Source organism: Agelaius tricolor, unplaced genomic scaffold, assembly GCF_023055355.1.
Source record: "Agelaius tricolor isolate 1412-34295 unplaced genomic scaffold, bAgeTri1.0.p SCAF_96, whole genome shotgun sequence".
Lineage (NCBI taxonomy): Eukaryota > Metazoa > Chordata > Aves > Passeriformes > Icteridae > Agelaius > Agelaius tricolor.
The window spans coordinates 204,732-216,770 of record NW_027269356.1 but is presented as its reverse complement, the minus strand read 5'-3'; the positions used below and the strand labels follow the sequence as shown (position 1 = coordinate 216,770).

The 12,039-nt window shown below is 45.6% G+C and overlaps 1 protein-coding gene across 3 annotated transcripts in view; it reads left to right on the top strand.

The window, feature by feature from the left end:
• DIP2B (disco interacting protein 2 homolog B) overlaps positions 1-12,039 on the top strand; it is a 60,974-nt gene that overhangs the window by 19,558 nt on the left and 29,377 nt on the right. For all 3 annotated transcript variants that reach the window (XM_071418902.1, XM_071418901.1, XM_071418900.1), the window contains exons 2-4: positions 6,376-6,447; positions 10,348-10,491; positions 10,745-10,870. In XM_071418902.1, coding sequence (XP_071275003.1) covers positions 6,376-6,447; positions 10,348-10,491; positions 10,745-10,870 — 342 coding nt within the window. The remainder of the gene's footprint in view (positions 1-6,375; positions 6,448-10,347; positions 10,492-10,744; positions 10,871-12,039) is intronic.

Sequence of the window (12,039 nt, the reverse complement as noted above, 5' to 3'; positions counted from 1 at the left end):
GCCCAACAAACACAGCTTTGTGAGCCCTGCTGGGTTTTCAGTGCCCTATTCATGCTCCTGGTGGGAATACAATGGTGCTGTTAAAGGAAACCACAGAGCCCAAACCTCTGCTGGTTGTTCGGTGACAAGAACAGTGAGTAAGGTGTTGTTTCTCTCAAGAAATCAGAGTTTTACTGGAAGACTGTTAGTTCATAGACCTTGCTAAGAAGGAAACCTGATATACAGCTTCACCCAAAGGAAGGAGGAGGGAATCTTTGAAGCTGCATCATCATTTGGCCTCAAACAGAACGAGGCAGTTGTCTAAACTTGTTTCAAATGTAGTTTTTGTGCTGCAGTTGTAGCTAAGAGTGGTAGGAGGAGTTTAAGGGCATTGCACAGTCTATTTGAGCACACAGCCTTAGAAAAAAAGGTTTAAATGTTGTTTTTAGGCTTGCTGAAGCCTGAAATTGAGGATGTCTCAGTTTTAACCCTTGGTAAAACCATTGGGGAGGGTGTGGGATGTCTAGAAGTTGCCAGTTCTCCAGGAAAATCACAGAAACCCAGAGTGGCTTGAGTTGGAAGGGAACTTGAAGCCCATCCAGTGTCACTCCCTGCTATGGGCACCTTTCCACTGTCCCAGGTGGCTTCAAGGCCTGTGCAGCCCTCCAGGGATGGAGCTGCCACAGCTCCCCTGGGCAAGCTCTGCCAGGCCCTCCCCACCCTCCCAGGGAGGAATTTCTTCTTCAAGAAAGGTGGGGAGCAGCTCTCAGTGCATGAGTGAGTGATGACAGCATTCCTGACTAGGTGCTGGCCCCATGTTGTGCCCATGTTGTGCCCAGGCCACAAGTGCACTTAGCCCTCACTTTGGATTTCAGTCACACTTGAAAGGCCTTATCTGGAGGTGACGTGCAGCAAAAGAACGTTCTGGACTTTCAGCAGCACTTCTGGTCTTCGTTGTGTCGATGCTGGTACTCCAGACCCAGACTCTGTGTTCTGCTCTTTCAGAGCAGGTTTGAGATGATAAAACCACAGGGAGATGTTGCCTGTCCTGTGCCTGGACACCAGCAGGGGAGTAGGCAAGAAAGGCCAAGTCACCAAGGTCATTCACTGGGGTGAGACCCGAAATCCAGATGAATCAGTGATAATAGAATAATTTAATTATTTTGTTACAGTCTTGTTGTCGTGTTTGCTTTCAGTAGAACAGCTGTCTGTGTTTTGGGGCTAATAGAAGTACCAGAAGCACCACCAGGATTCCCTGGTAGCACAAACTGCTGGAAACATCAACAGATTATTTTTTAAAGCATACAAACATTTTTTTAAATGTACACAAACTGCTTTCCAATTGGAATCTTTTCCTTGCTGCAGCCCAGTGTTTGGAGGCTTTGTTGGGGAGATGCTGTGCCCTACGTGATCATTTTCCTTAATTTCTCCACTGTAGTAATTATGGTTTTGTTAGACAGTAAATGATTCAGTGTTCTCATTCCATGGGGGAAGGGGAGCAGGGATGTTGAAAGAGGAGCATTGTCTGAGCTAGCAGGATTAGCGGGTGTTACCACCTTGCACTGACTGAGCACCACTGGTTAGAGCAGATCATCAGCGCTAATTGCTGAAAAGCAGCCTGGCGTCAGCGGCCGGGTGGGGAGTGAGGCTCCCGGGGCTTCTCCAGGGCAGGGTTTGAGTGCAGGTGTGACATCCAGGCTGCTCAGGTGTCCTTCCCTGGCGTCCCTGGGCGCTGCTGCCATTGCACGCTCATCCTTTCCCTTGCACTAACAACCATCAGAACATTCCAGCTGGATTTGTGCAGTGAGCATCGATTCTGTACTTCCTCCCAATAAATGAGGAGAATCAGATGATGATTGTGGCGCTGGGGGGTTGTTTTTTACACCTGCTCTGGTTACCTGGGCAAGCTGCAGACGCTGCTGCACCAGAGCTGTCACTGCGGCAGGGGTGGCAGGAAGGAAGAAGAGCCTCTTCCTCCAGCACAGCAACAGCTCAGCTCCCTCTCATCTCTCTCTAAAACCCCTAGAGCTGCTTCCCTTTGAGCAGAACCCCATTTCCTGGGCAGGGCCTCAGCCTGGGGAGGCTCAGCCTCAGCTCGCTGCGGATATGGATAAACGCAGAGTGAACGGAACAGAAATGGGCGGTGGCTGGGAGGGAGCCAGGACAGTCTCAACACTGTTGGTGTTTTAATTTCTTCCTTGGGAATGAACAAACACCATTTTATAGCCAAATTATCAGCTCTCATTTGCTTTGCTGGTGTTTCTCTGTGGTGCCCTGTCTTGCATCTGCCTGGAGAGGGGCTGTGGTTCTCAGGGTGGGTTTTGAGCTCTCTGGGAGCATTTAGCACCCCAAATGTCACAGAGTGTTTTATTTATGGAAGGGGTTAATGATTGACCAGGTTTATGTCAGAGGAGTGAATGGTTCCAGGGTTTGCAGCCCTTTTGTTCTTCCTGTGGCTGTAATTTATGATATTCCATAAGGAAGTCCATGTTTGTTTCCAGATCTCACCATTTCCATTTCCTGTAGATCAGCAGAAAAGGAATAGGCTGAAAGAAAACTTCTCCCTTAGAGATTCTTTTGTGTCTGTGTCAGTGGATTGGTACCAAATTTGGACTCTGCATGACCAGAAAAGAGGTTTTATTCAATAATTTTATTCAATAATTTCATTCCACCTGTGCCATGTGTCAAAGGCACGCTCGTTCCCAAGGCTGGCCGTGCCAATTTGGTTGTGACAGTTGTGGTTGCAATATTCAAATCATCACGTCCATGAGGTGACTACACCTGCCACCTATGCCTGCACATGAGGTTTTTCCCAGGAGGACAATCCCTGTGTCTTGCTGGAGCTTTATTTCAGGTAATTATGGTTTGGTTTATGCATGGATGGTGCTCAGAAAGAACTCAGATTTTTCTCCTTCCCCAAACCTTTCAGTCCCTGCTGCCCAGTTCCAATTCAGTAGGACTGGTCTCCAAATTGAGACTTTACATTTTCAAATCCTGTGCAGGTGTTTGGCAGTGTCAATCTGTTGGTCAAAATAATAGTTGATCTATTTTTTTTATGTTATAACAACATAAAAATTCAGATGGAATTGGAAATTCAGCACTAGGAAGACAGGGAGGGAGTGCCAGGGAGTCTGAGGAACCTATCAGCTTTATTATATTTATTGCTTGAATTTTTCTTCTTGAAACTTCCCTGCTTTTGCCAGATAGCATTAGGCTTTATTTTTTTATTGGCTTATGTGCAGGTAATCCTTTTTACAACAATAATATCAATCACGTGCACCACGTGGCAGTTGAGGTTGCAGGTGGTGTTGGCCTGAGTTAGCTCCTTGTTTCTCACTAGGATCTCACCTTGGCTTCAGATTTCCAAGTCAAGCCTGGGAACCATACTGCTTCCATTCCAGTGTGGGTGGGTTTGTTTTATTGGTGGGATATTAGTGTGGAACAAGTCATTAGAGAGAATTCTCTGTTTCCCAGCATGTGAAACAGAACGGGGTGCTAGTACTACTTATAGTTCTGGTATTTGTTCATAATGTACTTACATTATTTGTATATGTTGTATTCCTTATTAATTCCACCAATTTTCTGTGGCAAATTTTTCATTATATGTAGCGTGTAACCACCAATGTGAAGAGTACAATTAAACCTTGTGGAGAAATTAATCACAGAATAACCAGCTCTGAACAAACCTGTGGCTTGGCTTGTAAGGAGAAATCCCTCCCCTTCCTGTGTACCTGTGCTTTCCTGCAGTGTCCATGCCCTGGGTGCCTCCCAAGTGCTCTGGCAGCCCAGAGGGTCACCTTGTCCTGGGGGCTGCCAGGGCCAGTGTCACTGGCCAGGTGGGGAGGGGATGGTCACACTCTGCTCCAGGGTGGGCTGGCCTCACCTCCAGTGTTTCAAAACCATCTGAAGCTGTAGGAGAGGGGCCAAAGCAGGGCCAGGAGGCTCTGGAGGAGTGGCTGAGGGCTCTGGGTGTGTTCAGCTGGAGAAGAGACTGAGGGGAGACTCATTGGGGGCTGCAGCTTCATCCCCAGGGGCAGCTCCCATCTCTGCCCCCTGTGACCAGGGACAGGACACCAGGGCACCACTGCAGCTCTGCCAGGGGAGGGAAATCAGGGAAAGATTCTCCTGCCAGAGGGTGCTGGGCACTGCCCAGGCTCCCCAGGCAATGGGCACAGCCCCGAGGCTGCCAGAGCTCCAGGAGCTGCTGCCAGGGATGCCCAGGGTGGGATTGCTGGGGTGTCTGTGCAGGGCCAGGAGCTGCCCTGGATGATCCTTGGGGTCCCTTCCAGCTCAGGACATTCCACAATTCTCTGCAAACTGCCTCTGGAAGTGGAGGCAAGGCTGGTGGCTTTTGAAGCCCCTGCAGTCGCTCAGCACATGGCCCTTGGGCCCACAGGAGCTCAGCTGGACACGTCCCTGTCCTGTGAGCAGGGTCAGTGTCACCTGAGCTCTGCACTGCAACCAGGCTCTGAAATTACTGCTTTGCTTGGCATTTCAGTGCATCATGGACATTCTCCCTTTCAGCTGCTGGATCTGTTTGGACTTGCTGGGCCCTGACTCAAACATAATGTTGGAGGAGTGAGATAAAATTCTGTGTGCAGATGCACACCCTACCCTGAGCAGCACGAGTCAGAGAAGGATGGAATCATGGAGTGCTTTGGGTTGGAAAAACTCATCCTGTTCCACCCCCTGCCATGGCAGGGACAGCTTCCACTATCCCAGGTTGCTCCAAGCCCTGCCAGCCTGGCCTTGGGCACTTGCAGAGGTTGGGCAGCCCCAGCTTCTCTGGGCACCCTGTGCCAGGGCCTCAGCACCCTCACAGGGAGGAGTTTCTCCCCAGTATCTTATCTAAGCCTCTGTCAGTCTGAAGCCACTGAGTCCCACTCCAGCTCTGAAGTCCTGGTCTCAGTGTCTGAAGTGCCACTGGCATTTGAGGAGTGGAGTCCATTCCCTTTGCAGGCATTCCACAAATCCCCTTTGGAACCAAACTGGGCACTTTGCTGGAATGTTTTGGCAGCCTCTGGTGGTGTTGGGGGGCTTAGAGCCTGAAGCCTGGAATCCCCTTTTGTGCTGTGGAGGAGGCTGGCAGGAGGATCCTGTTCAGGGCAAACCCCACGGCCAGAGCTGCTCTGGGGCTGAGGCTGCTCCCTCTCCGTTCAGGCAAAGAAAACATCCTGTTTGTGCTCACTCACTTCTTGTCCTCGTGTAACTGTGGCTTGATTTTAGCTTGATAGCAAATGATTCTGTTTTCTTAGTGATGTGTGTTTGATGGCTCCCCATTTCTGGGAGATGGGAGGTTGTGAGTGCCGGGCAGGCTCTATGAGGAGCCTTGAAACGCTGCAGGGCTGTTTGTTTTAATCCCTCCAAGGTTCCAGTCTTTCTTGTGGTTCTGATGTAATGTGAGAAATTAAAACAAAAGACAGCAGCCAGATGGTGCATCTCCAGGATCAGACAGATTAGTTTTTTAAAAGAGGGAAAAGTTTACAAATGCTTATTCTGGTCTCTAGAGTAATCACTCTAATAATAATCACTCCAGAGGGGATTCTCCCCCTCTGCTCAGCCCACCTGGAGTCTCCTGTCCACTTCTGGGGCCCCCACCACAACAAGGATGTGGAGCTGTTGGAGAAGGTCCAGAGGAGGCCACGAGGTTGATAAAAAAGGGACTGGAGCACCTCCCTTATGGAGACAGGCTGGGAGAGTTGGGAACGTTCAGCATGGACAAGAGAAGGTGGTGTGGAGACCTCACAGCTCCTGCCAGTGTCTGAAAGGGCTACAGGGAAGCTGGAAAAGGAGAATTCACCAGCGACTGCAGTGACAGGACAGGGGGAATGGGCCCAAACTGAAAGAGGGGAAGTTTAATTTATAGATATGGAAGAAATTCCTCCCTGTGAGGGTGGTGATTCCCTAGCACCTGGACCATGTCCACCCTTGTCTCAGTTTTTGGAGATCCCCATAGCAGCTGCTGCAGTGGACTCACTTTGTTTGCTGTTTGATTAGTTGAAGATGAGGCTCTGAGTTTGCACTTCCCCTTCACCCTTTGGGTTGGGAATTATCCCACTTTGTTCACATAAGTTGTTTTTTGTGGTTACGGAATATTTTCATGTACTCCCAGTTTCCCTTTTTAGTTTTTCACTGCTTTGATATTCCATTTAGATAGCTGCTGTGATCCAAGTTATTGCATTTAAATAGTGGATAGTGAGGTCTCTGATCCCAAGGGAAACTGCAGAAGTTCTGTCATATGGAGCTTTGAAATCTTAATGTGCTCGTATTTATTGAGTTTCAGGTTTTCTTCAGCTGTGTTCAGGTCAAACCTTAATAGTACTGAAAAAAAAGCAAGCAGACCTCAAGTTGCAAAATTCCAATGTGATTAAATGAGGTTTCTTTGCTTGTTTTTAGGGGACATCACACAGAAGGGGTATGAGAAGAAGAGAGCGAAGCTGCTGGCTCCGTATGTTCCACAAACCCAAGGTAGGTCCTGGTTCTGGCTGGAATCACCTCCCACTCCCTTGGCTCCTCAAGGGCTCTGGATCAATCATGAAGGTCCTCAAGAACCATTCTGGAAACATTCTCCAGAATATCTGTGCTGTGTCCTTCTTAATGCCTTGTTGGAGAAACATTGGGATTTTTATAATTTGTCGCTTTATTTGGTCAGAGTAGCTGAAGTCACCTCCTTTGGGTACAATTGTTTCCTTTGGTTCAGAGATCCAGAGCAGCTCAGCTGGTTGTGTGTGGGATAATTACATTTAATTGTAAACTGAAGGACATGGCTGAATGTGTGTCTAATCATTATTTTAGGGCTTACCCAGAATAATTGTCACTGATATGCTGAGATGTTCAGCCATTAAAAACTGATGTGTCTGCTTCTGATTTCAGGCAGTGACTGGCTGTGACAGGGAGTCCTGAATGGGCCTACTGGAATTTACTGAGCCTGGTCTACTGCCAAAAAAAAATTGATAAAGAGTAAAAGCTCAAAGTGCATTTATTGCCCATCAACACCACGGGACTGGGGGAAATGACAGCAGCTCCCTTCAGGTGCTTGATGGGGGAAAATAAAGTTGTCATGTGGCAACTTCCTGACTCTGCCACCCCAAACCACTGCCCAGTTCCTGCTCTCTAGCTGGTTCTCAGGTTGGATTTGGTTGTTTATTCATCTCAAGGTGGGGCTCTTTGAGATTGGGTTTTATACAGTGTATTCTGTCCGAGCTGAAGGAAGCAAGGCAAGCAAAAATGTAATTTAGCCTTCAAAATGGAGATTTTGTTCCAAACAGCTCTCCAAGTGCTGAGGGCTCCCTGGAGCAGGATGTGATGGGAATCTCAGAGACTTGGTTGCTGCCTATTTATCAAATCTATTTCTGTTACTTAAAGAAACCAAAAACTAATATACACATGACTAATCCCTCTTGATAAGTAGGTATTTGTTGAGCAGGTTTTACAGTCCTCAGGCTAGCATTTGTGCCAGTGGAGATCTCGAGCCTGAGGAGGAAATGGGGAATCCTTGGGTAGTTCAGGAACTCTTGGCAGCCCTGCTTTTGTCCCGAGTATTCTGGAGTCTAAAGATGATACAATCCTGGCCCCAGCCCTGGCACTGTGCATGTTCGATTTGTCTCAGAAAATGTTTAATTAGGAGGGGGGAAAAGTGTTTGGCAAGAGTGGGCTCTGCTGTGTTAATTGTGGGGCTCTGAGAGCTGCCAGTGGAGCTGAGGTGCAGGCAGAAGCCTGGGATGATGGAGGTCACCAATTAACCCAGAGGTTTGATTGCCCTTCCGGCCCAGCTCTGCAGCTTTTTATCCATCTCACACCCAGCTGCCCCAGTGTCTGGGAACCTCCTGTTGTAAAAACCCCATGGAAGTCATGCGTGAGGGATTCAGAATCAGGTCACCTTGGTGATGAGAAGAAAATTCATTTAGTCCACAACAACAACAACAACAACAACAACAACAACAACAAAATACTTAGTGCTGGCATTTTGTGCCATTTCTGGGAGCACTGGACTGGTGTTGGCTGATGGAGTGTCTCCATTCCATGGATGTGAAATGGGAGGAAGGGAGGGAGGGTGACGTGTCAGGGCATGTCAGCAGGATCGTTTGGGACGTTCTCACTGCTTGATCTGCTCTCCATTCACATGGCCTCAGGAGTTCAGGCAGCACTGGTAATTACCTAAAGATGCATTTTTTCCTGGTGCAGTATCCATTAAGGTCCATCTGGCTGCTAACTCCTAAAGTCTCTGCAATCTGCAGATCCCAAAATCTGAAGTCCCTAATTCCAGGGACTTCTCCACGATGGGGGTCAAGCACAGCAAATGAAGCCCATGGAGTTGGGCCAGGTGTCCCTAGGTTCTGGGAGTGTGTTCAGGCTGCCCTGGAAACCCTGGAGGCTCAGGTTGGTTATTTCCATGTTTTTATGGGTATGCAGCTTGAAAAATAACATCTTCAAGGAATAGCCAGTCCAGCCCCAGCACTGCTGCTCCATTCTGTGTGCAGACAGTGGAGTTACAGGTTTGCAGCTGCTTCCTTGTGCATGTGGCACTTGTTCTCCTTGTTATTCATGCAAACATTTATCCTTGTTGATCTTCTAATGGTGCAGTCTCTGAATCTCTAAATCGTTGGCCCTTCACCAAAACACAGGGATCACAAAGCAGTCAATTCTCATTAGAAACTAAAGACAGTCAACAAATCCATGGCATCCTTCAAAGCCAATCTAAAATAATTCATTTTTCATCTCTCTGTCATATTTGTCATGTTTCTGCCAGCAGAAAGTGCAGCTGTAGCAGGATTATTCTGAAGGGAGCTCTAAATAAATCACCTGTCACCTGCCAGGCTGGGCTTACTTGTGCTGCTTTGTTGTGTAACATCAGTGATTTACACTCTTTTCTCCTCCGTGTCTGAACGCTTTGTGAGGCCACTGGAACATGTTATTATGTCAGAGCAAAATATTGAAACAAAGAGCTTGTTCTCTGTGTGTCATGTCACTTAGAGCCACCTCTGATCCCTTCCTAACTGCAATGTCATGTTTGCCTGTGATGCCCCATGGAGAGATGAGAGGCTTTTACAAGACTTACGAAAGAGAACTGAATATGAATTTAATAATTCATTTAAAATACTGTTAAATCTGCTGCTGACATCTAGTGGGTGCCTGAATTTGTAAATACTCAAGTGATCAGAAAACATGAAGCTTTTCTGTTTGGTCTGTGAAGTCGTGCTGGTTTTGGATCAAAATAAAACTGGGCTGGGTTTGGTGAAGGCAGATAAATGCTACAGAGATGTTAAACTGGTTATCAAGATGGGGAATTTAAAAAATATCTTTCTACAAGAGAGACACTGAGGGGCTGGGGTATGTGCAGAGATGGGCACAGAGCTGGGGAAGGGGCTGGGGAGCTCCTGAGGGAGCTGGGGGGCTCAGCCTGGAGAAAAGGAGGCTCAGGGGGGAATTTTCACTGCCCAACTCCCTGACAAGAGGGGGGAGCCAGGTGGGGGTCAGGGGCTTTGGGTTGGACATCAGGAGGAATTTCCCCATGGAAAGGGGGGTCAGGAATTGGAGCTGCCCAGGGAGTGCCCGTCCCTGGAGGTGGCCAAGGAGGGGCTGCAGGTGGCACTCGGTGCTCTGGGCTGGTGACAAGGTGGGCATGGAGCACAGCTTGGACTCGATGAGGCTTTTCCAGCCTGAAGAATTGTGTGATCCTGTGGAGATTCCTGCAGATCCAGGGTGATTTGCTGTTATTGGGAGTCCCTGAGCTCCAAGCATTCACCTGAAGTTCTTTACCTAAAACCACATGCCTCAAAAGCGGTGTGACTGGATTGGAAGCTCAGGATTTGTGGTTTCCTCTCCATTTCTCTGGTCCTTTGGTAGTTTGTGAGAATTCCAAAGCAGCACATACAGATGACACAGTTGCTCTTGGTTTTGCATGACTCCAGGTGACAGCCTGGAGGAAATTACAGCTGGGTGACCTCTGGGTTTTAGTTTTCAAAACTTCCCTCTGACACACAGATTCATTTTAGAATTGAATCTCCAGTAGCCACAATTCTGAGTTGCTCTTGCTGAATTATGTAAAATTATACTGTCTATCAGATTATCTATTTTCCTTCCTGTTTTAACGGGATAAACAAACTTTTCCTGGACGATAAAGCCACACACTGGACATGCTGTAAGCCAGAGCCAGACAACTGGAGGTCTCATTGGGTTTGTGGTTAATGGGAACAGCAAAGGCTCTTGCTGCTGGTTTATTATTGGGTTTTTATACAGTAAATGACAAGCTGCTCACTGGGACACTGAGTGAAAAAGCAGCTTTGTGACATCCACAGCCCTGTCATGGGAGAAGGGAAGAGTGTGCTCCAAAAAAGCTCCTTTTATTTCCCCCTCCCTGTTTTCCAGGGGTTGATCCAGCAGTACAGAAGGAATCCAAACCTCAGATGCCCGTTCCATCTGCAGCTCCAGCCTCAGCATCATCCTCCTCATCCTCATCCAAATTCCACCGAGCTCGCTCAGGGGGAGCCAGAGATGAACGTTACCGATCTGGTAAGGGCAGGGACAGGAGTTCCCTGGGTGGAAATTCACTTTTGTTCGTATCTTCTGGGGCCTGAAGGTGTCCTTGGATCACAGGCCCAGAGGGGCTGTTTTCCCTAACTAAAACGTGAAGCCAGTTAACTCCACTGTACATGGAGCTCAGAGCTGTGCACTGACCCAGCCCAGGGTTTGGAAATGAGAGAAGCTGCAGTGCTGAGGCATCCCCTTGGTGCTGTGCTGCTGCTGAGGCACTTCCCTCTCGCAGACATCCACACGGAAGCGGTCCAGGCGGCGCTGGCCAAGCACAAGGAGCAGAAGATGGCCCTGCCCATGCCCACCAAGCGCCGCTCCACCTTCGTCCAGTCCCCAGCAGACGCCTGCACTCCCCCAGGTGAGGCTCTGTGGTATAGAGCTAAAAACCTTATTAAAAAAAAATTAAAATATTTATTTATTCGTATTTATTTTAAAATATTTCTTTATTTTTATTTATTTGTAAGGTTTATATTTTTATTTTAAATATATATTTTTATTTTTATAATTTAAATATATATTATAATATGTATTTATAATATATAATATATATATAATTTTTATAATTTAAATATATAAAATTATTTTATTTATTTATTTATTTATTTTTACTTAAAATATATATTTTTATTTTTATAATTTAAATATATATTATAATATATATTTATAATATATAATATATAATTTTTATAATTTAAAGATATAAATTTATATTCATTATTTATTTTTATATTTATATTTATTTATTTTTACTTAAAATATATATTTTTATTTTTATAATTTAAATATATAAATTTATATCTTTATTTAAAATATATATTTTATTTCAAATATATATTTTATTTCAAATATATATTTGAAATAAAATTTGCATTTTAAATAAAATTTACATTTTATTTTTATTTAAAATATCTATTTATTATTTGTATCTTGTTATTTATTTCTTCTTATTTTATTATAAATAAAATATTTATAAAATAATTATAATTCTAATTATATTTATAAAATACAGTTATAATATATTTATAAAAAATCGTAACTTAAGCCTACTACTTCACCTAAGTAAAACTAACAGCCAGATTGTTATGTTCCCATGTAAAAAAAATTATAAAAATCAATGTACATAACAATCTATTCTTGTTTAAAAAAAACAGTTTGCACCTATAAAGAAGGAACTCTACCCCTAAGAATCCTTAAAGAAAATATGTAAACATCTGTGGAAAGAAAAAGCCTTAACACATACACACACACACACACACCCTCTAACCAATAAATTGAGTAGCAAAAAAGTTACTAGCCAATTAAACCAAATAACTTTTAAAACTATATAAAAATAGACTGTAGCATTAAAAATTCGGCTTTTCTGCATAAAAAAAGCCCTCGAATCCTGTCTGTTTCTGTTACAACGAGGCTGTGCTGGGCTGTCCAGGGGCTGCAGTGCTCCCTCCCAGTGTTGCAGCTCTTCAGGGAGTCTGTCAGTCCTTTCTCAGGGCTGGGAAGTGACCTCTCTTCCAGGAGTTCTTGAAGAAC